The 25,011-nt window shown below is 34.4% G+C and overlaps 1 protein-coding gene across 4 annotated transcripts in view; it reads left to right on the plus strand.

Annotated features, from left to right (window-relative positions):
- Positions 1 to 25,011, plus strand: part of LOC140451974 (zwei Ig domain protein zig-8-like) — a 402,998-nt gene that overhangs the window by 54,895 nt on the left and 323,092 nt on the right. The window contains exon 1 of one of the 4 annotated variants that reach the window (XM_072545963.1): positions 14,135 to 14,195. The exons of 1 other annotated variant lie outside the window; for it this stretch is intronic. Coding sequence is in view for 1 of the 3 variants with exons in the window: in XM_072545962.1 (XP_072402063.1) it covers positions 14,153 to 14,195 (43 nt within the window). In the remaining 2 variants the exon portion in view is untranslated. Of the gene's footprint in view, positions 1 to 14,134; positions 14,196 to 25,011 lie in introns of those variants that run through there. 2 more of the 4 variants (XM_072545962.1, XM_072545964.1) reach the window with 2 other exon arrangements.

The following is a 25,011-nucleotide window of genomic DNA, read 5'->3' on the forward strand; positions in this document are numbered from 1 at the left end:
GATCCCTTTAATCCCCCAGGATTTGTGTACATACGTGAAATTTATTGGTCCAAGATTAGTGCATTAATGCTAACCGCATGGCCCTGTCCTTAGCCCTCTGTGAATTAAACTGTCCACTATGGATCTGTGTAGCATAGGCATTAATTGTAATATCTTACAATATGCAAGTGCTTTTTGTACCTAGACTGTAAACAATTTATACCAACAGTGTATTAATTCAATATAGTTAAAAAAGTTAAAAAAGTTAAAAAAGTTAAAAAGTAGAAAAGTTTAAATATGCTCAAAGTAGTTAATCACTTCGGATAGGGTCCAACCCTAAAACTAATTTAATGTTTTGTCGTACATATACTATATCTCTTTCTAATTATAGTAGCTTTATTTATGTGTATATCATTAACAGTCGGCTGAAAAAACTAATGAGGGTGCAATTAAGTATTTCATCCAAGCTCTGGCGAAAGAATAAATAACTTTTCCTCAAAATAAAATTTCCCTCTTATATATTTCTCAACGATATCATAAAATAAACCAAATCGTTTGGGAATTTTTAAAAAGAACGAACAGAAAAATTTAATATGGAATGGATGATTCAGCAGAAAGCTGTTTAGTTTTTGTTCGTCCTGTCTACCCTTATGTTATATTACCCTTCTATCCGTTGCCGGTTTTGTATGTTAGTAAAGTCGCTATGAAAAGCACCTTAGCGTGAAAAGTGTCCCTGTCTAACTTCTTGCTAAGCAAATGGAAATTTCCGTAAATGGATTAAATCAAACACTCTTTTTTAACCGCTTTATTAATAATATTCTTGATGTTTCTTGTTTTTCTTAGTGTGATTTTTAAACGTCACATATAAATAGGAGGATTTAGAAAGGTTTCAACAATGCTGTTTAAAAAAAAAAACTAGAGAAGATATAGAAAAGTTATGCCTTTAAAATTAAGTATTATTAGGAATAAATTATGATTTAGCCTAAAAATTAGAAAAGCTTCATGACAGAATTGTATGAATTTGTTTTATTTATTTTAAATTAAAGTGTCTCGGCAACTATGGGCCATTGACACTGGTACAAAGTTTATTACAATATGTTTATGTTTCCATATATATATATATATATATATATATATATATATATATATATATATATATATACAATCTGTTTATATACAAGTTAGGATACATTAGCAACATCTTAATATAATTAAACTAAGTAGTAAAGGTGACAGTCTTTTAGGAAACGAATTATGGTACTGTACATGTTTGTAGAACCGAGTCTTCTTCTTATGGTGCCATATCCATAGTGGATGTTGGCGAAAATTCTGGCATACTCCTCTCGGTCTTGTGTGGCTCTAAAGAGTGCATGGGAATCGAGGTTTGTCCAATTCCTAATGTTTTTAAGCCATGAGTATTTCTTTCTTCCGATGCCTCGTTTTCCTTCTATCTTGGAATTTCAAAATATATGACCGAGATAAGCAGTTTTTCTTCTTTTTATTATTGGCAGAAATTATCGTTCTCTGCCCATTATTCGACGATTTGTTGTGTGATTTGTCCAGGGAATTTTAAGTAGTCTTCTAAATACCCACATTTCAAAGGCCTCCAATCGGTTCATCACATTGGCCTTTATGGTCCAGGTTTCTACACCATATAGCAGTATGGAGTAAATGTAACATTTTACAAAGCGATATCGAAGCGTTAAGTTAAGGCTGCTGTTGCTTAGCAAGGTTCTCATGTTAGTAAATGCTGTTCTGGCTTGCTCAATCCTGCTACGTATTTCTGTATCTGGATCTAGATCTTCAGTTATCCAACTACCAAGATATCTGAACTTGGGGACCTTTTGGATGTTCTTATTGTTTATTCTTATATTTAATTGCATATTTCGTGTTCTACTAATTACCATTACAAATAAAATTAAAGACAGTCAAGATTTCCTTTCACGCAAAAATAGTCTATGTATCTGTTGATACGTATTTCGCTTTAATAAAGCTCATCAGAACAGTTATTCATAGGCTTTCTCAACGTGAAAATTAATCTTTTCCTGTCTTTGTGAAGCAACGATAAAATGGCTTCGAAACGGACGCAATAGCGACATCTGATATTAAATCCGTAAAATAGTTTCGAAACACAATTCAGATAACTGCCTTAATCTGAACCTTCTATAAATGCAAGGTATGACAGACGCTGATAAAGATGTTAATAGAGACATGGGGAATCTAAAATTTGCATTCCACGACATGTCTCCTCAGCTAAGCAGAAATCGTTAGCGAATTGGTTTCTTGTACTCATACAGAGTAGATCCGAATAAAAATAAAATTAAAGACAGTCAAGATTTCCTTTCACGCAAAAATAGTCTATGTATCTGTTGATACGTATTTCGCTTTAATAAAGCTCATCAGAACAGTTATTCTGATTAAGATTAAGATTAAGGCAGTTATCTGAATTGTGTTTCGAAACTATTTTACGGATTTAATATCAGATGTCGCTATTGCGTCCGTTTCGAAGCCATTTTATCGTTGCTTCACAAAGACAGGAAAATATTAATTTTCACGTTGAGAAAGCCTATGAATAACTGTTCTGATGAGCTTTATTAAAGCGAAATACGTATCAACAGATACATAGACTATTTTTGCGTGAAAGGAAATCTTGACTGTCTTTAATTTTATTTTTATTCGGATCTACTCTGTATGAGTACAAGAAACCAATTCGCTAACGATTTCTGCTTAGCTGAGGAGACATGTCGTGGAATGCAAATTTTAGATTCCCCATGTCTCTATTAACATCTTTATCAGCGTCTGTCATACCTTGCATTTATAGAAGGTTCAGATTAAGGCAGTTATCTGAATTGTGTTTCGAAACTATTTTACGGATTTAATATCAGATGTCGCTATTGCGTCCGTTTCGAAGCCATTTTATCGTTGCTTCACAAAGACAGGAAAAGATTAATTTTCACGTTGAGAAAGCCTATGAATAACTGTTCTGATGAGCTTTATTAAAGCGAAATACGTATCAACAGATACATAGACTATTTTTGCGTGAAAGGAAATCTTGACTGTCTTTAATTTTATTTTTATTCGGATCTACTCTGTATGAGTACAAGAAACCAATTCGCTAACGATTTCTGCTTAGCTGAGGAGACATGTCGTGGAATGCAAATTTTAGATTCCCCATGTCTCTATTAACATCTTTATCAGCGTCTGTCATACCTTGCATTTATAGAAGGTTCAGATTAAGGCAGTTATCTGAATTGTGTTTCGAAACTATTTTACGGATTTAATTACCATTACCTTCGTCTTGTCTATATTAATCTTCAAGCCCAGTCGTTCTCCTTCAGTGTTTTTAAGACAAGTATATGGAGACAAACGTGGCAAATGCTTACTGCATATACACCGATGGCTTTAAAATGAAAGAAGGCTCAGGATGCGGGATATACTCCAGATCACTGAACCTAAGAATAAAGTGGGGTATGGGCAAAAATGCCAGCGTAGTTCAGACAGAATTGACTGGTATCTCCATAGCCGCAAAAGAGATAACCCAAAAAGGTATAGCAGGGAAAATTATAATGATCTGCACAGATAGCAGACAACCGCTACTAACCTTGAATAGACCACGTGTCACATCAGGGTTAGTAATGGAGTGTCACGAGTCACTAACTCAAGCTTCGGGTGGTAATACCACATCATCCTGAGGTGGGTTATAGGACACAATAGGAATAAAGCAACCGCATTGCTGATTAATTATCTAGGAAGGCGGCAGGCCTAAGACTCTTAGGACCTGGGGATCTTTTTGGTTGGTCAACTACAACAATCGCGCGGACATTGTCAAATGTCACTTCCATACGCAAACCGTAAAAAGCTGGAAAGAAGGGCAAGGATGTAAACTTGCCAGGGTAACACTAAGTAACCTTGAATGGTCAGCATCAAACAAGTACTTGGGAATGACCAGGAAAAACCTACGTTTGGCAGTTGGTTTTTTAACTGGTCATTGTCAACTAAGCAAACACCTCCACACACTGGGGCCAGCAGACACACCTCTATGTAGGAAGTGTGAATGAGAAGACGAAACTGTAGAGCATGTCCTATGTGAATGCCCGGAGTTATCGTTAATACGAGAGTACGCGTTCGGCGAGTCCTGGCCCACACCTGCCCACATAAGAGAGATGTCTCCTGGTGACTTTCCTTCCTAGAAATGGCAGGATAGGCAATGAGCTAAGGGTGACAGCTTTCTGGGAGGATGCACAATGGATCAATTGTGGCCTAAGTGCTGTGAAACACAACTCGCCCTCCCTACTTTACAAATACAGATAGCACTAACTTAAAGAGCAAAAAAAATAAGTGCAAATCTATGCCACATATGTGGCGCACTCTATCAGCTACATCAAATTTTGCATCAAATTATAATTCCTCATACTCAAAAGCCCCCAGTTTAATATTTTTTACATAAATTTCCACAAACATAAAAGCTATAGAGAAAAATAAAAGTTTAAATTTCAACTTTAACACCCTGTATCTCCCTTAATATCAATATTTTATAAAAGCAAGTTAGCTTAAATCATAATATTTTAAAATATAGAATCTACTGTTTCTTTGTGTACGATTACTTAAGGACCATCCTGTATAAATAACTAATATTTTTTTAGAAGAAATTGTTTGATATCACCCTTAACATTGTACATTACTTACTTTTAATTAGGTATAAATTCCACATTTTTTCTATTACAACTTAGTCGCCAGTTTATCCTCTTAAAATGTGTATATCTTGAAAGAACCCTGTGTGAGTTCTATACACATAAGGGATTCTTTTTTCCAAAAAAAAAACAGCTCTCCATTCGGTAAGCTGACCTTACCATCTTTTTTTATTTTATTCTCACTGCTAAGCTAAAAAGGAACGTGCATTATGTTTGTTAAATCAAGCTGTATTTTTATTTTGGTTTATTTTGTGACGCTATAACGTTTTAATGTTTGTCTAAAAGTATATTAAGGTCGTTTTACTAATTTTTATTTATTCGCTCTTCATGCAATTTAGGTTCTGGACAGAAATACACGATTAGAGTAATTACTTTACAAATAAAATTAAACGCTACTAATTTTTAAATACAAAAAAGTTAAAGTATACTCAAAAAATATGCGTATATACTCCATATTTAGGAAATCTAAAATAGCCTCCCAAAAAACATGAATATGATGATGATATCACTTCAGAATATATTATAACCAAATTTCGCACATAAAAAGGGATAACACGCAATCTAAAAACATCAAAATTAGAGGAGGGGTACGGTAAGGTTGCATTCTTTCTTCACTACTATGTCACTTGTACTCGGAAGTTATTGAGCAAGAGGTACTGGACAACAAAACAGTTGACGTTATAGTAACCGGAATCTTTATTATTAACTTGAGGTATGTAGATGACACTGTATGTATGGATGTATGGCAGAGAGTATTAAAGATTTATGGCTTAAATATAAACTGGGATATTAGAAACCAAGTTTCTAATATTTACCAAGAAACAAAATAATAATGCCCAACTTATAGATATAGATATCTTGGAACTTTATTAAATGAGAATAATGATTTTGCAAAGGAACCAACAACCAAAATTGAAATTACAGTAGACAAATGAGAATCCGTGCAAAGTATTTGCAGAAATTTATACGTGGACAAAAGTATAATCAACGAGTGGCGGCGCAATAGAAAAACTATCGAAGGCTTTTGTACACAGATTGAAACTGAAAAAGTTTCACAAAAGCATTGCACACTGAGAAAAGCAAAACACGAATTGGTGGAAAATGCTCTGTGGTTGTGGTTCGTTCAAGAACAAAGACGAGGAACCACGTTAAGTGGACCAATCCTAAAAGAGAAGGCTATGATCTTGCACTCAAAGCTTCAACCAGAAGAGGCGTTCTCGGCTAGTGAGGGATGGCTCTCATGATGGAAAAAGAGACACGGGGTCCATTTTATTGGAGTTTGTGGCGAGGAGCTGTCAGCAAAACCACCAGCGGCCAAAATTTTTTCTGCAAAATTTAAAAAAATCATTGTTGACCAAAACTTGAGTCCAGAGCAAATCTACAACATCGACGAAACTGGGTTAAATCAGACATCTGTCCAGAAAAACCTTTGCCACCCCAGAAAAGTGGCAGCAGGATTTAAAGTCAGGAAAGAAAGGATAACGGTCGTCTTGTGTTCAAATGCCTCGGGGACCCACAAGATACCCCTATTTGTCATTAGCACAGCAGTAAAACCGAGAGCGTTTAAAAACATAAACATGGAAACTCTACCAGTGTATTACCAGTCGCAGAAATCAGCAAGGATGAACACATATTTGTTCAGAGAATGGTCTGTATGCTAATTTGTTCCGAAAGTGAAAAACCATTTGACAAAATAAATTAAATCTGCCCATCAAAGCACTTCTATAGCTGAACAACGCGCCTACTCAGCAGGAAGGTCTGCAGTGTGACGATGAAAAAGAAATTAAACTGCTGTTCCTGCCACCCAATGTAACCAGTCTTCAACAGCTAATGGACCAAGGAGTCATTGAGTGCTTCAAGAGAAAGTATCGCCGAAAACTGCTTTCTGAAGTTCTTTCCAAACTGGACGCTGATGACAACTTAACCTCTTAAAAGTGCTGAAGTCAGTTAATATGAAGAATCTTGTGTACATATCGGCCAAGGAATACGACGAAATACCACCGTCGACATTAGTAAAGTCTTGGAAAAAACTTTGGACAAAAATAGAAGATAAGATTGACCAAGCAAACACATCAGCAGATAAGCCAAACAACATTCTTGTTAACGAGCCAGATGACAATGCAGCTCTATTGCATGACCTTCAGCAACTACCAAACTGTGGTCCCATTGTTAAAGAAGATGTTTTGGAGTGGATCAACGAGATTTTGAACGACGACGAAATCGCCGTGTGTCATTCAATCACAAAGTTTTCAGGATATAGCTTTACAGAAGAATCCTGAGAAAATTTTAGGTAGACAAAGTCATGAATGAAGAAGTCTTGCGAAGACTTTCAAAAGAAACAGAACTAAATATTGAAATTAAGATACCAAAACTACAATACTTTGTCTAGGTAATGAGAGGAACAAAATACCAGCTTCTGTAATTCTGCACTTGCTCCTCTAATCAGCATTTAACAGAGTTCCGATCATCATGTTGATCGTTAACCTTCGAAAGAAGATGGCACCTGAAGAAAAAGAAGGCTTTGGTGGAAGTCTAATCACTTTTTTATTCTATTATTTAGAGAAATCGGTCAAATTAGTCTTTTTAAAATTAAACCTTCTTTTAAAAGTAACTCACAGCAGATCTGTAATTCGATCCAATCTGTAACTATTTTTTTTTTGTTAATTTCGTTATTCTTGCACTAAAAAATATATTATCATAGTTGCACACTTGTCTCCATCGCCTACAAGAGCCTTAAGACTATAATACCTTACTGATAAAATTAAAAACTTAGTCTTGCTTTTGTTTTCTAATTTACTTGTCTTTGAAATCGCTAGTTCTTGTCGTTTTTACGCCGAAAGACATACTCCACCAAGGTACACTAGTTTTAAATACTTTTAGAATTAATTTTTCACTACTTCGCGAATTTTTTCATTTAAAACACGTCGCAAAATAATTCTGCAACTACTTAATCCTGCCTAGCCTAAAGCGAATAACAACCTTATCACTTTTTTCGTTTAGTCAAATTAAAATGCAATTTAGAATTACTGCGGATTTTCTGTTCCGAAAAAAGACGAAGATGTGTAGCTATCAGAGGAAATCCAGAAAATAAATTAAGCAAGAATGCTAATTTCTTACAAGAATTTTTCTCATTTCGTCGGTTAGACCACAAAAAATCTCTTGATCTTTAAAAAAGGACAGTAGAAAAAAAGTTACACCCTGCTAAAAATGTAGGTCACTTATTTTTCCTTGTTTAATTCTTGTCCTAAATAAAAAGGTTGTGTATTTGTAACGTCTACTAAGTATACTTGATGATATTAATTTAGAAGGACTACACATTTTTATGTTCATTTAGAGAAAAATCAGTTAATGTAATGAGAGTAGTATTAACATATAGAGAAATATTTGAATGATTTGATAAATTCGTATAAAACTTTACTCAGAAGGTTTCTAAAATCAAGCGTATGAAAGTTTAACGCATTGGAAAACAGTTCTCAGGTGGATTCCATTTATACTGACTTGTCTAAAGCATTCGACAGGGTAGATTATTGCTTTTTATTGCATAAACTGAAATTTTTTGATGTGTCTAGCAACTTTTTTACTTTACTGGTTGAAAAGTTATATGCAAGACCAGTCATTGTGTATCAAACTGAAAAGTTTTACTCTAACTTTTCAAGCTTTAGAGTGCCCCAAGGTGCCCATTTAGGACTTCTACTCTTTGCAGTTTTTGTTGCTGATGCTTCGCTGTGAAGTCCCGAGAATAATCAGATGGCCTAAAATGGTTTCGTATTATTGGAGACTGTTCGGATTGTATTGGGTTACATTAGAGGTGTCAAACTTGAGGTCCGCGGGATGAACAAGTTAAAAACGATCTCGAAAAACGAAACGACAAAGATATATGATCTCAAGTTTTAAATCAACGATAATTCACCACTTTTTTAAATGAATTGGACAGTAAATATTCAGGTTTATTCTACTATAGCGAGATACGTTGGTTATCTTGCTCCAAGATTTTTAAATAATTCAGCAATTTGAAAGAAGAAGTATGTAACTTTTTACAAACTAAAAATCTAGATACAAGCTTGTTCTGCAATCAAATAAGATTTATCTTTTATGGTTAATATAACCCAACACTTATCTAATTTAAATTGATTGTTGCAAGGCAAGGATCAGATCATTATAAACATGCTTGACATATTTAAAGCATTAAAATGTAAACTATTTCTTCAGGAAAATCAAAAGAAAATAAAGATTTTAATCAAGATCGGTCAAATCAAAGAAAACGAATGGCAAGAATACTATAAAAAATTGCTAACCGAAGACCGCCCCGAATTCAAATAATCAGAAATAGACGGAATAGAAATCTACACACATGACGAAATCGAATTAAGCCTAGCTCAGGTAAACAGAACGATCAAAACTCTAAAGAACAAAAAAGCAAAAGGTCCCGGTGGAATACCAAATGAATTGATAAAAAACGGATCGGAAAAGTTATTCCGTATGATACATAAAATGTTTGAGAGAGCACTGAATGGAGAAGACTTACCGGCAGAATGGACCCAAGCATATATGACATCAATATATAAGAAAGGAAATAGAAAAAACTGCCAAAACTATCGGGGAATTAGCATTATATCGTCTATAGGCAGACTGTATGGAAAGACCATAAAGGAAAAATTAGAAATATATATACAAGATAAAATCGGAGAAGACCAGGCAGGTTTCACAGCGGGGAAAGCATGCTTAGATCACATTTACACGGTCGAACAACTAATAGAAAAAAGAATGGCCAAAAATAGATCGGTCCATCTGGCTTTTGTTGATCTTAAGAAGGTATATGACTCAATACCTAGAACCAAGCTATGGGAAGCAATGGAAGACATCGAAGTTCCACGAAGATTAATAAACACGGTAAAAGCACTCTACAAGAATAACGAAGTAGCTATCAAAACGGGCAATAGAATATGCAGTCCATTTAAGACGACAAAGGGACTACTACAGGGTTGCTCCACATCCCCCACCCTGTTCAAAATATTCCTGGAAAAAACCCTGAAATCATGGAAAAGAAAGTGCGAAGGAATGGGTATACCAGTAAGGAACGAATATCTATATACGCTAAGTTTTGCCGACGACCAAATAGTGATCGCACAAGACGAGGATGACCTCAGTTTTATGATGAGAAAACTGGAGCAGGAATATAAAAAGAATGGGATGGAAACAAACCTAAAGATAACTGTATTACCTTACAACGGAGAATACAGAAATAAAACAGCTGGAAATAGACAAAGGTAAACAAATCAAAGGAACAGACAAGTATAAGTATTTAGGTTTCATAAAATCAAACAAAGGAACAACGGAGGAAGATATAAAAAATAGACTAGGACAAACAAGAGACTGCATACGAAAATTGAACCCGGTACTATGGGATAAGAACATCAGCATGAAAACAAAGAAAAAATATATAATACCATGACAAGAAGTATCCTCACTTATGGGTGTGAAAATTGGACAATAAATAAGAAAACCAAAAACAAAATAAGAGCAACAGAGATGGAATTCCTAAGGAGAAGCTGCAGAGTAACAAGAAGAGATAGAATAAATAACATGGAGATTAAGAGGAGAATGGGAATAAACTCCGACATAATAGACTACATCGAACAGAAGAGGTTAACCTGGTACGGACATGTCAGAAGAGAAGACCAAAATCGGTGGATAAATAGAATAACAGAATGGAGCCCGATAGGAAGAAGAAAGAGAGGCAGACCCCGAAGATCTTTCAGAGATGAAGTGGACGAAGCAATGAGTAAAAGAAACCTACAGGAAGGGGACTGGCTAAACAGGAAACATTGGAGAAAACGGTTGAGTGAAGGAATACAGTGAAAACTGTGGAAATCCTTGTGTGTATATATATATATATATATATATATATATATACATATATATATATATATAAATATTTAACGCATTTCCCAACTTGCAAAAAAAATCTGGTTTTAATGATACTGCCTCGTATTATACGCAAAAAAAATTTCAAATTTTAAACAAAGTTTAGATTTTATTATTAATTTTTTTTTGTCAATAAATATGGACTCAATACCCAGTAATATGCAAATGGAAGTGATTGAACTTCAGTGCAACTCAAATTTGAGGGCAAAATTTAATAAAGTGGGTGTTCCTGAATTTTGCAAATATTTACCGGCAAGATTTGAAAATTCGCATATAAAATTATTTTCATGTTTGAAAGTACTTATCAGTGCAACCAATTATTTTCTGTTATAAATGAAAATAATTCTTCTAAGTTAATTATTACGAAACTGTATTAATAACGCTCACCTTGGGTCAATTTTGAAAGTAGTCTCGGCTAATAAAATTTTTCCGGACATAGGAAAGTTAGTAGCAGAGAAGAGATAGCCAAGTATAAGGATATAAACAAGAATTTAACTTTATATATTTTTATTATAATGTACTATTCAAAAAAATATATTAATTTTTATGAACAGGTTTTTTGCGGCCCACCTAAAGCTAAGCATTTTTTATTTGGCCCAAGTAAGCCTTTGAGTTTGACACCTTTGGGTTACAGCCATCATTGGACAGTGCAAATTGGCGTGTTAATAATCGTGAAAAATGTGATCTAGCTGTGGATCTTCAGAAAAATTTTGCCTTCAATCTGCATATAGATCTTATATGTAATAATTCTGTGAAACTTAAAACATTCTTAATTTTCGTAGGATTACATATCTAAAAAGTCTTTAATTTTCTCTTGTCCACTCCAAACTTGAAAATTCAACTGTGACCTTCTTCTTCTTAAAGTTCCATCTCCTATCGGAGGTTGGATATCATAACGGCTATGGTCACTTTGTTGGCTGCTGCTCTGAAAAGTTGTAGTGAACTACAGTTAAACCATTCTCTAAGGTTCCTTAGCCAGGAGATGCGTCTTCTTCCTATGCTTCTTCTTCCTTGGATCCTTCCTTGCATAATAATTCTCAGCAGCTTATATTTTTCTCCTCTGGTTATGTGACCCAAATACTCTAGTTTTCTTCTTTTTATGCTGTTCATAATTTCTAACTCCTTATTTAGACGTCGTAGTACCTCAGCATTTGGTAATCCTTTGAACCCACTGAATTTTTAATATTCTTCTGTAACACCACATTTCGAACGCTTCTATTTTTCTTATGTGTTGTTTCTTCAATGTCCAAGCTTCCATTCCATATAGTAAGATAGAAAATATGTAACATCTTAGAGCCTTCAATCTGAGATGCAACTGAAGGTCTCTGTTGGTAAGCATTGTCTTCATTTTCACAAATGCTTGCCTTGCAGTTTCAATTCGGACTTTGATTTCTCTGCTTTGGTCATTTTTGTCATCCACCCAGATTCCCAGATATTTGTATGTCTCTACTTTTTCTATTTGGGTTTGCTCTATCATTAATCTTTCATTTCCATGTTGCGTTTTTGAGATAATCATTAATTTAGTTTTTCTCTTATTTATTTTCTATTCTATTTACCAATTCTTGTAGCGATTCCAGGGTGTCTGCCATTATAACGGTGTCATCAGCGAATCTTATGTTATTTACTATTCTTCCGTTTACAGAGATTCCATCACCCAGATCCGCTATCGCTTCGTGGAATATGGCTTCACTGTACACGTTAAACAGTAATGGTGACAGAACACAGCCCTGTCTTACTCCTCTCTTTATATCTATATTTTCGGACTTTGGTCTTCTATCTTTATATTGGCCTTTTGATTCCAATACAGATTGATAATGATTCGTAAGTCTCGTCTGTCTATATCTTTGTTTCTCAGGACTTCTATTAGTTTTTCATGTCGGACCCTGTCGAATGCCTTCTCGAAGTCGATGAAACAGGAATAAATATCTAGGTTCATATCTAAGCATCTTTGAGAGAGGACATTAAAAGCAAACAATGTCTCTCTCGTTCCCAGTCCCTTGCGGAACCCAAACTGAGTATCATCCATATCATCTTCTAGTTTTCTATATAATCTTCCATGAATCACCTTTAGAAATATTTTGAGGGTATGGCTTATTAGTGATATTGTCCTATAGTCTGAACAATCTTTGGCATATACTGTTTTTGGTATTGCTACAAAGGTGGACACCAACCATTCCTGTGGGATTTTTCCAGTTTTGTATACTTCATTAAATAGGTCGAGAAATACAGGTAGAGTTTCATCGTCTAGACATTTCAGTAGTTCCGCAGGTATTTCGTCTGGACCTACAATTTTTCCGTTTTTTGCGTTTCGTATTGCTTGTTCGATTTCCTCTATTATGATCTCTGGCCCCGTTTCGCTGTCGATTTCTTACTGTGACCTATTTTCCTTTTATCTAAGCATGGATTGAAAAATTAAAGAAAATTCAAAGAAGATTTCTGATTTAGTGTTCTTTAAACTGCATAGACTATATTCTTTTTCTGGTATGAATGCGGAATCCAGTATGGAAGGTGGCGAATACTTTTCAGATCATCAGTCGTTAATATATAATGGAGCTTAAGATAGTGACGGATCAGGGACAGGTGCATAATTAGGAAGGACATTTTACCTTTACTACCTAAACTCAAGTGGACAAAACAAGATGAAAGAAATTTTGAAAATAATATAGAGGAACATATTCAGGGGCTAGAGGTGAATAATATGGAGCTAGAAAGTTTTGTTGAGCAACTGCAAAGAATCACTAAGGAGATCGCCAAGATGGGAGGAGTAGGCGAACAGAAAGGTGAGGAAAGGGGGTAATAGAAAAGGTAGACAAGTATGGTAGTACGTGTTGAAGAGGATCTAAGTATGACACGTGGCTCTTAAGAGTTTTGGTCTTTGGTGGTGGTTTTTAAAATTAAAAGCAGTTCGATATATTCATCAATCCCCTTAAAGACATTTCATCTGCACTTTTTGTGTCTTCTAAATCCAGCGCTAAAGTCTGACTAGCTAAGTTATGCAAAGCCTTATATTGACGATAAAAGTATGGATAAGAGTTTTTGTATGACGGAATTAAACGTAGCGCTTATAAGCCTAAAGAATAATAAAGCACCTGGCACCGATAGGATACCGGCCGAGTTTTATAAAAATCTTTCTGTTACTAGCAAAGTTTCGGAGTCTTTCTGGGACTCGGTCATTTTTTCTTTGCTCGAGAAAGGTTTGACAGATGATGTAATAAATTATAGGGGAATAAGTTACCTGAACGCAGTGGGCAGAGTCAGGGATTTTACTGGAATACCAGGCAGGTTATAGAGAGGGATATTCTACAGTAGATCAACTGTTTAATTTGATAAGAATTAATAAAATACGAAAACCAAGCGCTGTATAATCTCCTATTGTTTATTACCAAAAATAATAATTATATTACATATATACCACACATGGACAGAAACACCTACAGACCATTATTTTATGGTGATATTTAATACCAATTCCCAAATTAGAACAGGGGGTGGGTCTGCGATTAGGTTAATATTTCCAGATGCTCAATTATCACTTCATTGTATCTCAACCTTTCAACATGTATAGTGTAACAATTTTTACTTTTATGTTAACGTTTTTAGGTAAGTAAAAAATTAACAATAATTTCAACATGGACAAATATTTGCTCAATATATTCAAGCTATCTAATTATCACATTCTGTAAAAAGTACGTAACTATGATGGTTAAATTTTTCTAATTGGTAAACACATTTATTTATTCATAGAAGCAAAAGTTTTTTCAAAAAAGTGCATACATACAATGATATATTGTATGTTTAAAATAAGTAAATGTTGTAGTTAGTTTGAATATACAGGTTTATCATAATAATAACTAACATAAAATTATGTGTGATATAATTTTTCAAACATTAATATTGCATCATCCATACGAACGTCTATAAGGACAATGTTATCTGCGAATCTCAATTGACTGAGCTTCTCTCCATTTATATGCTATCAACATACTCGTTCAGATATGCCTTTCTAAAAGTATGTTCTGAAAGCGTCGTGAATAGTTTTGGAGAAACGGTGTCCCTTGCCGTACTCCTCGCTGTATACAGAATTTATTTGTTTCTTGATCAGATAGTTTTAAGCTAGCTGTAGCATCTTGGTGGATATATTTGATTATGTTAGTGTAGCGATGGTCTATTAGGCATTTTGTCAATGCTTTTAACATTTTCTGATTGCTTATGGTATCGATTGCTTTCTCGTAGTCGACAAATATCAGTGCCAATCGTTTGTTGTATTATGAAGACTTCTCTATCAGGGTCTTTATCACTAGTAAGTGGTTGTTAGTACTGTATTCCGATCTAAATCCAGCTTGTTCTTTAGGCTGATAGAAGTCTAATTCAGCGTCCAGTCTTTTTGTGATAATTTTTGTGAAAAGTTTATATATGTGTGAAAGCAAACTGATAGGATGGTAGTTTTTTAAATCTGTTATGTCTCCTTGCTTGTGTAATAAAGTAATGACTGCATTATTAGCTTAGCTGTATGAGGTTGTCTTCTAAAATGCAGAAAAGTATTAAATGTCATTTTACAGGAACACAATCTGCAGTTTGGGGAAGGAATGGTATGTCACGTTGATTTAACTGTTAGACGGGGGTTAGGCAAGGCTGCATTCTTAGTCCGCTGATATTTGCACTATTTCTTATTTTATTTAATAATACGCGATTTTCTAGGAGGAGGCGTTGATTTAAATGGATTTATCATTAAAATATTGCTTTATGTTGATAATATGGTAGTGTTGGTAAACAGTCAGAGGGTTTTACAAATTATGGTTAATAAATTAGGTGGGTATTGTAGACTATGGAATTTAAAGATCAACATGGACAAGTCAAAAATTATGGTGTTTAGACAAAAGGGAAAGAAGTTATTAAAGAACAGTGGAAAATAAATGCAGAAATGGTAGAAGTTGTTAATAATTATTGCTATTTTGGAGTGAAATTAACATCGCGACTATCTTTTAGTGCCCACTTGAACGAGAAACGATGAGCAGCTAGAGCAGTTATAAACATGGCTTGGCGACAGGTTTTAGCTAAAACTAATTTTCCACTATCATCTAATCTAAGGTGCGCATTTATGAAGGGGTAGTTTGATCTATTCTGACTTATAGAGGTTAAGTTTAGGGACTTGCGGAATTTAAGAAAGTTGAGGAAGTAAGTTTTTTATAAAAAAAATGTTGAATATTACTAGGTACTGTCCAAACTACATGTTGGATTTAGAAACTAACATATAACATGTGTATCAATTAACGATAAAATTACATAAAAATTATGTCCATGGAGTGCTAAAGTTTTGAGGAAGGACGCCTGCCAAAATTTCTTCTGCAGGAAATGATAAAAGTAAACTGTAGTTGGAGAAGAGATTGGGAAAAATTGGGGGAAAGATAGGGAGTGAAATTAAACACATAGTGGGAAGATAGACATTTTTGAGTAGATAAGCTGGAACAAGTGATAGGGCAATTCGTGCTGGGATAATGAAAAGAGCATTGGAGAGAGCAACTGAATCCAATTTCTTCAATCGTTATTGATATTTAATTGAACTCGGCGTTCACATGGGTCATATAAGTGATGAAGTGTATTATTATAATATGAAATGGATATTTAAGATTATATGTGGTGTATTATATCTTAATAATAGACCTGGTAGGGGTCTTCTTCTTCTTCTTGATGTGCCTATCCGTTACGAATGTTGGCAATCATCATGGCAACCTTTATCTTATCTGCAGAAACACAGAAAAGCTGCGCAGATGTTGTATTGAACCAGATTCTTAGGTTCTTTAATCAAGATGTTCTTATTCTTCCTGGACCTCGTCTTCCAAATATTTTTCCTTGCAGGATGGCGTGAAGGAGAGCATATCTGGATTCATTTCGCATAATATACTACTTGAATACAGTATGAGGTGGTTGGGAAATATCGATTGAAAAGGGAAGAATTGTTAAAATTTATGAGGGGTTAGGACTTGAGGGAACTAGTTGGATACGCAAGGCATGCATGAAAGTATAGATATAATCTTGTGTTGGAATATAACTATTAGCTTCATGACATACAAACCATGTAAAATTTAATCTAACCTTTTTAATTGTAATTTATATTTATTAATTAATGAGTGACCGTCTTCCCTTTATTAAATTGATCAACACTTAATACTCTTATCATTATGTGTTCTTGTGTTAGGAGTAATCATATCTTAGGTATGGAATATTACAATTATCTTTTTTAAACGATCGCTTTAGAATATGTTTGAATTATTGATAACTTTAAAATGATTTTTTTTTGGTAATTATTAATAATTTAATATTCTTCTTTAAGTGCCTCTCCTATCGGAGATTGGATATCATTAGGGCGATTCTAATTTTATCTATTACTGTTAATATTAATATATTCTTATTATAATACTGAATAATTCGTTAGTGGTACAGCCAAACCACTCCCTTAAATTTCTCAACCAGGACATTCTTCTATGGCCTGGATTTCTGCGTCCTTGGATTTTTCCTTGCATTATATTTTGTAGGAATGTAGAATATTTTTTTTTATATTCAGTATAACTTGATTCTTGATTCTTGATTTAAAAATAATTACACCTGCAACTCTATTTGTTTTGATTAGTTTTTGTCAAATTTCTTTTATTCTTATCTGAAATCTTTTAGAAACTAGGACACTAAATAGCTGAAGTTATTATATTTGCACTCATAAAACTAAACGCGCTATACCTATTGCACAATAAATTTCTCTTAGAACTTTACAACACGATCACGACCAAACAAAATCTTACAGCTTCAAAGTTTGTACAGCTAGAAATGAGTATTTGGTGCACTCAAATGATTATTCCTTATGTATTTTTCCTTTTCTCATTTCAGTTAATAACGTATCCGTATTTCGAAGACTGTCGCTGATTTGTTTTTCCGTAGTATTTCGAGAAACTATTTTCTTAAATGTTAGAGGTTTACTCGAAATATATTTCGGTTTGTAAGTCCTTAGATCTGAGGGAAATGCAATTTCCATAAAAAAGCCATTACAACTTTCCAACCGTTGTTGTCAAAAACGTAAAAGGCGTATAAAGGGCTACCCTTACTATAATATCATAATGTTTGCAATATATATTGTCTTATATAATATATATATATATATATATATATATATACATATATATATATATATATATATATATATATATATATATATATATATATATATATATATATATATATATATATATATATATATATTGAAAATTACTGAGTTCTCGGGAAGAACCGCGTTGAGAATTTAAAACTCGACGTTTCGGCACCCATTTTGGAGCCATTATCAAGAGTGATACGGTTCGGTTCGAGTTCGGGGTCTCAATCTGCCTACTCCCCTCACTCGAGACGTACCAGTATCGTGTTCTATATTGCAAGAACTGTCTCTCGGCACTGAGGTCTCAATCTGCCTACTCCTCAGTGTCGAGTGACAACCGGTCTTACCCTGTGTGGCTGCTTTTATACTCGCTGTATGCGCGGGAACGGTATGCGCTGACGTGGTCTGAACTGACGTGGCCTGAGCGGTGTGGGCGGGAGGTCGCTGAAGCAGGGGTCGCCATGTTGCCGGCAATCGTTTCGCGTCGTCGCGCGTGTTCAAGCTGTTAGGCCGTTTTTCGATTTCGATAGCTTCACGAATGATTCTCGCTTTTAATGAGTGGATGGGAGCGATGGTTTTTGCTTTTTCGAAATCTATTTTGTGGCCTGTCTGAATATGATGTTGGGCTAGGGCTGAAGTGGTATCGGAATGTTTGACTGATAGAGAATGTTCGTAAATACGGTTATGGATTCGTCGGTTTGTCTGACCTACGTATGTACGTGGGCAACTGGAACAAGGTATCTCGTAGACACCATGGTCTTCATTGGGGATTTGGTCTTTTACGGATCTGACGAGATTGGACAATTTGGAGTGAGTGGTGAAGATGGTTTTGATATTAAGAGAGATAAGAGTTCTACTGATCTTGTCAGTGACACCTTTAATGAAAGGTAGAAAGATTTTGGGTTGATCCGGCGGCAAGGTTTCTTTTTTGGATGGAATGGGGTTTAGAAGTTTTTGAATGCTTCTATTGATTTGGGTTTTGTGGTAGCCGTTTTGTAGGAGTGTTTGTCTTATTGAATTGATTTCAAGAAATAAGAAATAAGAGTGTTGATGACTGAATTAAGTTGGGCGGGGTGATGATGTGACTGGGCATTGAGATAGCGGTTTGTATGAGTGGGTTTCCGGTACACGGAATAGGAAAAACTGTGAGGTGGATTTTTCTGAATAAGAACATCAAGGAATGGCAAAGACGCTTCAGACTCAACTTCCATCGTGAATTGAATGCTGGGATGTATTCCATTCAGGTGGGAGAGGAAGAGATCTAATGTGTCTTTACCATGGGGCCAAATGACAAAGGTGTCATCAACGTACCGTAACCAGCAGGTGGGTTTGAGATTTGACGAGGACAAGGCTACTGTTTCGAAATGTTCCATGTAGATATCTGCTATTACGGGAGAGAGGGGCGATCCCATTGGGGCACCTTTGATTTGACGATAAAAATGATTTTGTAACGTGAAATATGTATTAGACATGCAGTATTTTATAAGAGATAATGTGTCTTGGGGAATTTGATGTTTAGAGTCCAAGATGGAAATGGTTTCATCGATGAGAATGTTGGTGAATAAAGAAACAATGTCAAAACTGACTAGTATGTCTGAGGGTGAAATAGAAAAGTTTTAAAGAAGATCAATGAAATGAAAAGAGTTTTTGACAAAGGACGAGGCGTTTTCGGCTAATGGTTGTAAGGATGAAGCGAGATGTTTTGCCAATTTCTGAGTGGGACAGTTGTATGCACTGACGATGGGTCTTAGGGGAACATTGGGCTTATGGATTTTTGGAAGGCCGTATATCTTTGGAATTCGGGATGATTTTTCTCTGGGTATAAGAGATTTTTTGAGGTCTGGAGGTAGAGTAGACTTATTTATAACGGATTTGGTCGTTTTTTCTAGATATGTGGTTGGATCATTTGGGACATGTTTGTATTCTGTGGAATTCAGAAGTTCGGACATTTTGTCGAAATAGTTAGAAGAGTTGAGAATGACGGTGGCATTACCTTTGTCGGCCGGAAGGATGACGATGTCAGGGTTGTTGTAAAGTTCTTTGAGGGCACGTCTTTCTGAAAGACTGATATTTGAAGGTAGGGGTTTGGAAGTACGGAGAATTCTGGCGACATCTTGTCTGGCAACTTCGGCTTGGTCGGAAGGAAGATGGGAAATAGCTTCTTCGGTTTGACAAATAATTTTCTCAGTTGGAATGGAAAGAGGAGTGACAGAGAAATTGAAGCCTTTTGACAGAGCTTTGGTAGCTGAATCGGATATGTGAATATCTGAGAAATTGTGAACAGCAGTAGAAGGTTGTTGATTTGAAATGGGTGGTGAATTTTTGCTGAGAGATAAGTTGGTCCAGTTTGCGTTTCTGGGTTTGGGTTTTGTTGTCAGAAATGTGTTGGGCTTTTTGGTGAGAAAGACGATCGAAAGTGTCCCATAATAATGGATGGATATTGAAAGAGTGGATGTCATTGTAGGTTTTAAGAAGTTGGGAATTTGTTGTATCTAAATTGCTCGGGTGGAATGAATTAAATTTCTAAGAAGCGAAAAACCAGTAGCTCTAAGAATTTTGTAAATTGATGAAGATTTGGTGTGATGTTTAACTTATAAAGATTTTGGAATGACTTGATGGTCACGACATGATTTAAGAAAAGCAAGATCACAGAGAAGACGGTATTTGCGTGTTAGAAGATTAGAAAAAGATTTAGTAAGAATGAAAAATTCCTCCCCGTAGAGGCGAATAAAATTTTTGGATAAGTTTCCGCGGTCAGATAAATGAAAATTACTGAGTTCTCGGGAAGAACCGCGTTGAGAATTTAAAACTCGACGTTTCGGCACCCATTTTGGAGCCATTATCAAGAGTGATACGGTTCGGTTCGAGTTCGGGGTCTCGAAACTTATCCGAACATATATATATATATATATATATATATATATATATATATATATATATATATATATATATATATGTATATATATATATATATGTATATATATATATATATATATATATATATATATATATATGTATATATATGTATTGTTATGATCTACTTTGACTCTATTGATGTTTATAGAGCTAATCTACTTCAATTAATTAATCAATTAATTATTTCATTAATTAAACAAATAAAACATAAATAACATATAAAAAGTAAGGGCTGAATAATCCTAATAATACACATATGGATTTCAATTAGAAATTATAAAAATCGTTTATTTTATCAAAAACGGAAAACGATATTCAATATTGCAAATTTTATTTATTCTCCTATCTTTATTTCATATAACAATTAAAAAAAAAGAACCTTATTTCTTTTTGTCTCCAAATTTTTTTTTAAATCAATAACTGTGAATCTCTCTACTTCTGCTTTACAGAATGTTCTCGATGTTCAATTTTCTTGATATAAAAACAATTTTTATTTATCAATATTATTGGATCATAAAAAAAATCAACTACAATGATTTACAATAAACAAATCTGATTGAAATTTGATGATTTTATAATAGTGAAATATGTAGTTCCATATGCCCTGTGGTATTTAACACGAAAAATAATACATTCATATCATAACAGAAAACGACTGACCTTTGCTGATGATTATACACTGTCTTCACCCACAACACGTTTCGTATTATGGGTGAAATTAATAATTTTCATTTGTCTAATCGCGGAAATTTATCCGAACGTTGGGTAGACAATTGTTCAATTTTACAAATAGAAGCTTATTCATATAAAACAATGGTTGATTTTTCTTTGGTAATAATTCCTATATCTCAATGTGAGCTAATGGAAAGAAAAAACATAAAAAAACAGATTTTTTGTCTGTTCAATAGTTAAATGAACCTTACAAGTATTTTTGCTCGAAACGAAAATTAGCTTTCCGAGTTTACTTCTGGTATAAACATAACTTTATATACTTTTCACCCTATCTTAACCTCATTTTCTTTAAAAAAACTTATAAACCGAAAAGTTTGATTTGAAATGGTGCAAAAAAGTTTTAAAAACTGCGAGAAGTTGGCTTGAAATATGTAAATTTATCTAATATCAGTTGATAACATATCATCCGTAAGCGGTAGTAGTCGTCCTAGGGGACATCCCAGGGACGGAAGTGTTAACATATGACTGGACAAATTTATTCCGGCGAATATCATCAACCCTAGATTCCAGCGTCAGAATTAAATCAACAGATTATTTGATCCTTAACGATTGTTAATTGTAATATATTTTGTGATTATTTTAAATCTCCATTTTTTCCCGTGCCGTAGATTTGTTGTATTGTGTATTAGTTTTCTATATATAGGGTGTCCCGGAAAATAGTGCGTTCCTTAAAGGTATGGGCTGAGTGTAGCATTTAAAACAAAAAAGTCTTATAATATTTTTTTATAAAGTCAACCGTTTTCAAAAAAAATATATATATTAAATTTAATCCATTTGATTAGTGTCCACAGAAAAGCAAATACATCCGGCAACGTTGCGCTTCAAAACGTATGGCCAGAATGCGATAGTTTAATTTATTTTGATACAGAAAAGGTACATTATTTGTAAACAGTTGTAATTACTCATAGCTCAAGAATAAATAGTATTGTCATGTTTTCGATTCGCGAGTATCACGATATGTTAATTACGTACGGTGAAGCCCACTGTGACAGTAATAGGGCTGTTAGACTTTATGTTGAACGCTATCCCGAACGACGATATCCTAATGCCCGAAGTTTTGTGAACGTGTCCCAAAGGTTATTAGAGACGGGTTGTGTGATACCTAAAAAAACTAGCGGTAGAACACGAAGTAACCGTAGACTAAATGTAGAAGATGTGATTTTGGATATAGTCAGTAATAATCCAAAAGTAAGTACTCGATCTGTGGCTAGAATGGTTGGCATTTCAAAAAAACATTGTTCACAAGACATTTACGGAACAACTGTTACATCCTTACCATTACCAACGAGTGCAAGATTTACACCAAGGCGATTTACCTCGAAGATTAAGATTTTGTAGATGGTTTCAAAACAAAATCACCAGAGAACCCGAATTTCCGTGCAAAGTGTTGTGTGCAGATGAAGCTTGTTTTACGAGAAATGGTGTGTTTAATTTTCACAATTGTCATGTGTGGAGTGATGAAAACCCGTATGCTATACGTAGGACAAATTTTCAAAAACAATTTAGTATAAATTTATGGGCTGGGATTATTGGTAATCGTCTAATTGGACCGTACGAACTTCCCAAAAGATTGAATGGAGAATCCTATTTAAATTTTTTGCAGCATGTTCTACCGATACTTCTTGAAGACGTTCCGTTACAAATACGCTCTGAAATGTGGTTTCTTCATGACGGGGCTCCAGCACATTTTACGAGACATATTAAAGATTTCCTCGACATCACTTTTCCTCGTCGTTGGATCGGTAGAAATAGACACGTTCTGTGGCCACCGAGAACACCAGAATGCAATGTTATGGACTTTTATTTTTGGGGACATCTAAAATCATTAGTATACGACAACCAGGATGAAATTAAAACAGAAGCTCAATTGCGACAACGAATTTTTGATGCTGCTGAAATAATCAGACATAATTTACATACTTATAATATTAAGAATAATTGGATTCGTCGAATAAACGCGTGTATCTGTGCAAATGGTGGCCATTTCGAACATTTATTGTAATAATAATTTTCCATGTAAGTAAAAACAGTATTCAAACTTTAATTATTAAATATTTAATAAAAACAAATACATGCTTTTTCTCTATCACTGTTATCAGTATCAATACATATTATGCCTAACGATCGATGATTCATGACAGCTGATTTACAGTAATTAACGAAGAATAACAAGGAACGCAACGTTGCCGGCTGTATTTCCTTTTCTGCGAACAATAATCAAATGGATTAAAATTAATAATTTTTTTTTTTTGAAAACGGTTAACTTCATAAAAAAATGTTATAAGACTTTTTTGTTTTAAATGCTGCAATCTGCACACATCGTTAAGGAACGTTAAAACTTTAAAAAGTAAAAAATTTCTAACAAATAAAAAAAAGGAAAATATGAAAATATGAGGGAGAATAGGCTCTAATAATTTCCAAGTTATCATTTTTTACAAATTGCATTGATGATAAACACCAATAAAAAGTTTGTTAAAGGAGATGTAGGAGTACAGAAACTCAGAGTGAAAGCAGTCATCGCTTTAATATGTTCGTCGGGCCGACTAATTGAACATCACCTCCAGGAAAGACAAAAAGATGTTTTACCACTCATGCTTTGATCTAGAGCGTCACTATATACAATACTTAAAAATCAATATTAGATAGACAAAAAACCATTTTTATATTTTTAGTTATATTTTGTTTTTATTTTCACATAAATTGCACTGAAGATATTTGTTTGTGGCAGCTTAATACAATTTGCTATTTTTACTGGGATAAACCGCAATTTTGCTTTAAAATAAGTTAAAAGCTTTAAATATAAAAGCGTTAAATTAAATAGAAGCTTTCGGTTCAGAAGAATGGGATCCTCTGTGGAGTATAATGAAACATATGGGAGTACCTAACTACCTTATTAACCTAATAACGAATTTGTATGATAAAAGCCACAGTTCGAGTACAAGGAATATATTCAAATGCATTAAAAACTAAGAAAATAACTAGACAGGGCCGCATACTATTACTATTATTATACAACATATATTCTGAATATACAGGGTGTTTCAAAAAAGGTAACCCCGTCTTTAGGGTAGGTAAAAAACTGAAAAATAATTGGGGTTTGATTAGTAAAACATTTTTGTAACGCCATCCGTTTTAAAGATACAGGGCGTTGAACAGGGCGTAAAATTGACATGAACAGATTTTGTTTCATTCAATTTGATACGCCATCGCCTGGTCCAGATATTAATTTGTTCACCAGAGTTCTGTAGCATGCTTGCTGCATCCTAGTGGTTTTGTCCGACTGCTAGAATGCATGTGTCGTCTGCAAAACAGCAAATATTAATTGTGAATAAATTACGAAAATTAGCTGGCTTTCCTCATTGCTCTTATCTGTACAAAGAAAAGAACTTACCCTTAAAATATTGGTGTAATAATTATTGTATCCAGTAGAGTAGTGTTGTACCTGCCCGTCGCGACCGACCGACGCCCGGCGCCGAGGCACAAAAAGGACAAAACCGATAAACTCAAGATGATTACTGTAGGCTGCCTCGATAGAAAGTGTTGACTTGAGATGGTCAGAAAAACTTCTAATCGTTAGGTGGTCCATGGGACAAGTGCACTCCTATAAATCAGCGCTATTGTAATGCGCTT

Source organism: Diabrotica undecimpunctata, chromosome 10 (assembly GCF_040954645.1).
Source record: "Diabrotica undecimpunctata isolate CICGRU chromosome 10, icDiaUnde3, whole genome shotgun sequence".
NCBI lineage: Eukaryota > Metazoa > Arthropoda > Insecta > Coleoptera > Chrysomelidae > Diabrotica > Diabrotica undecimpunctata.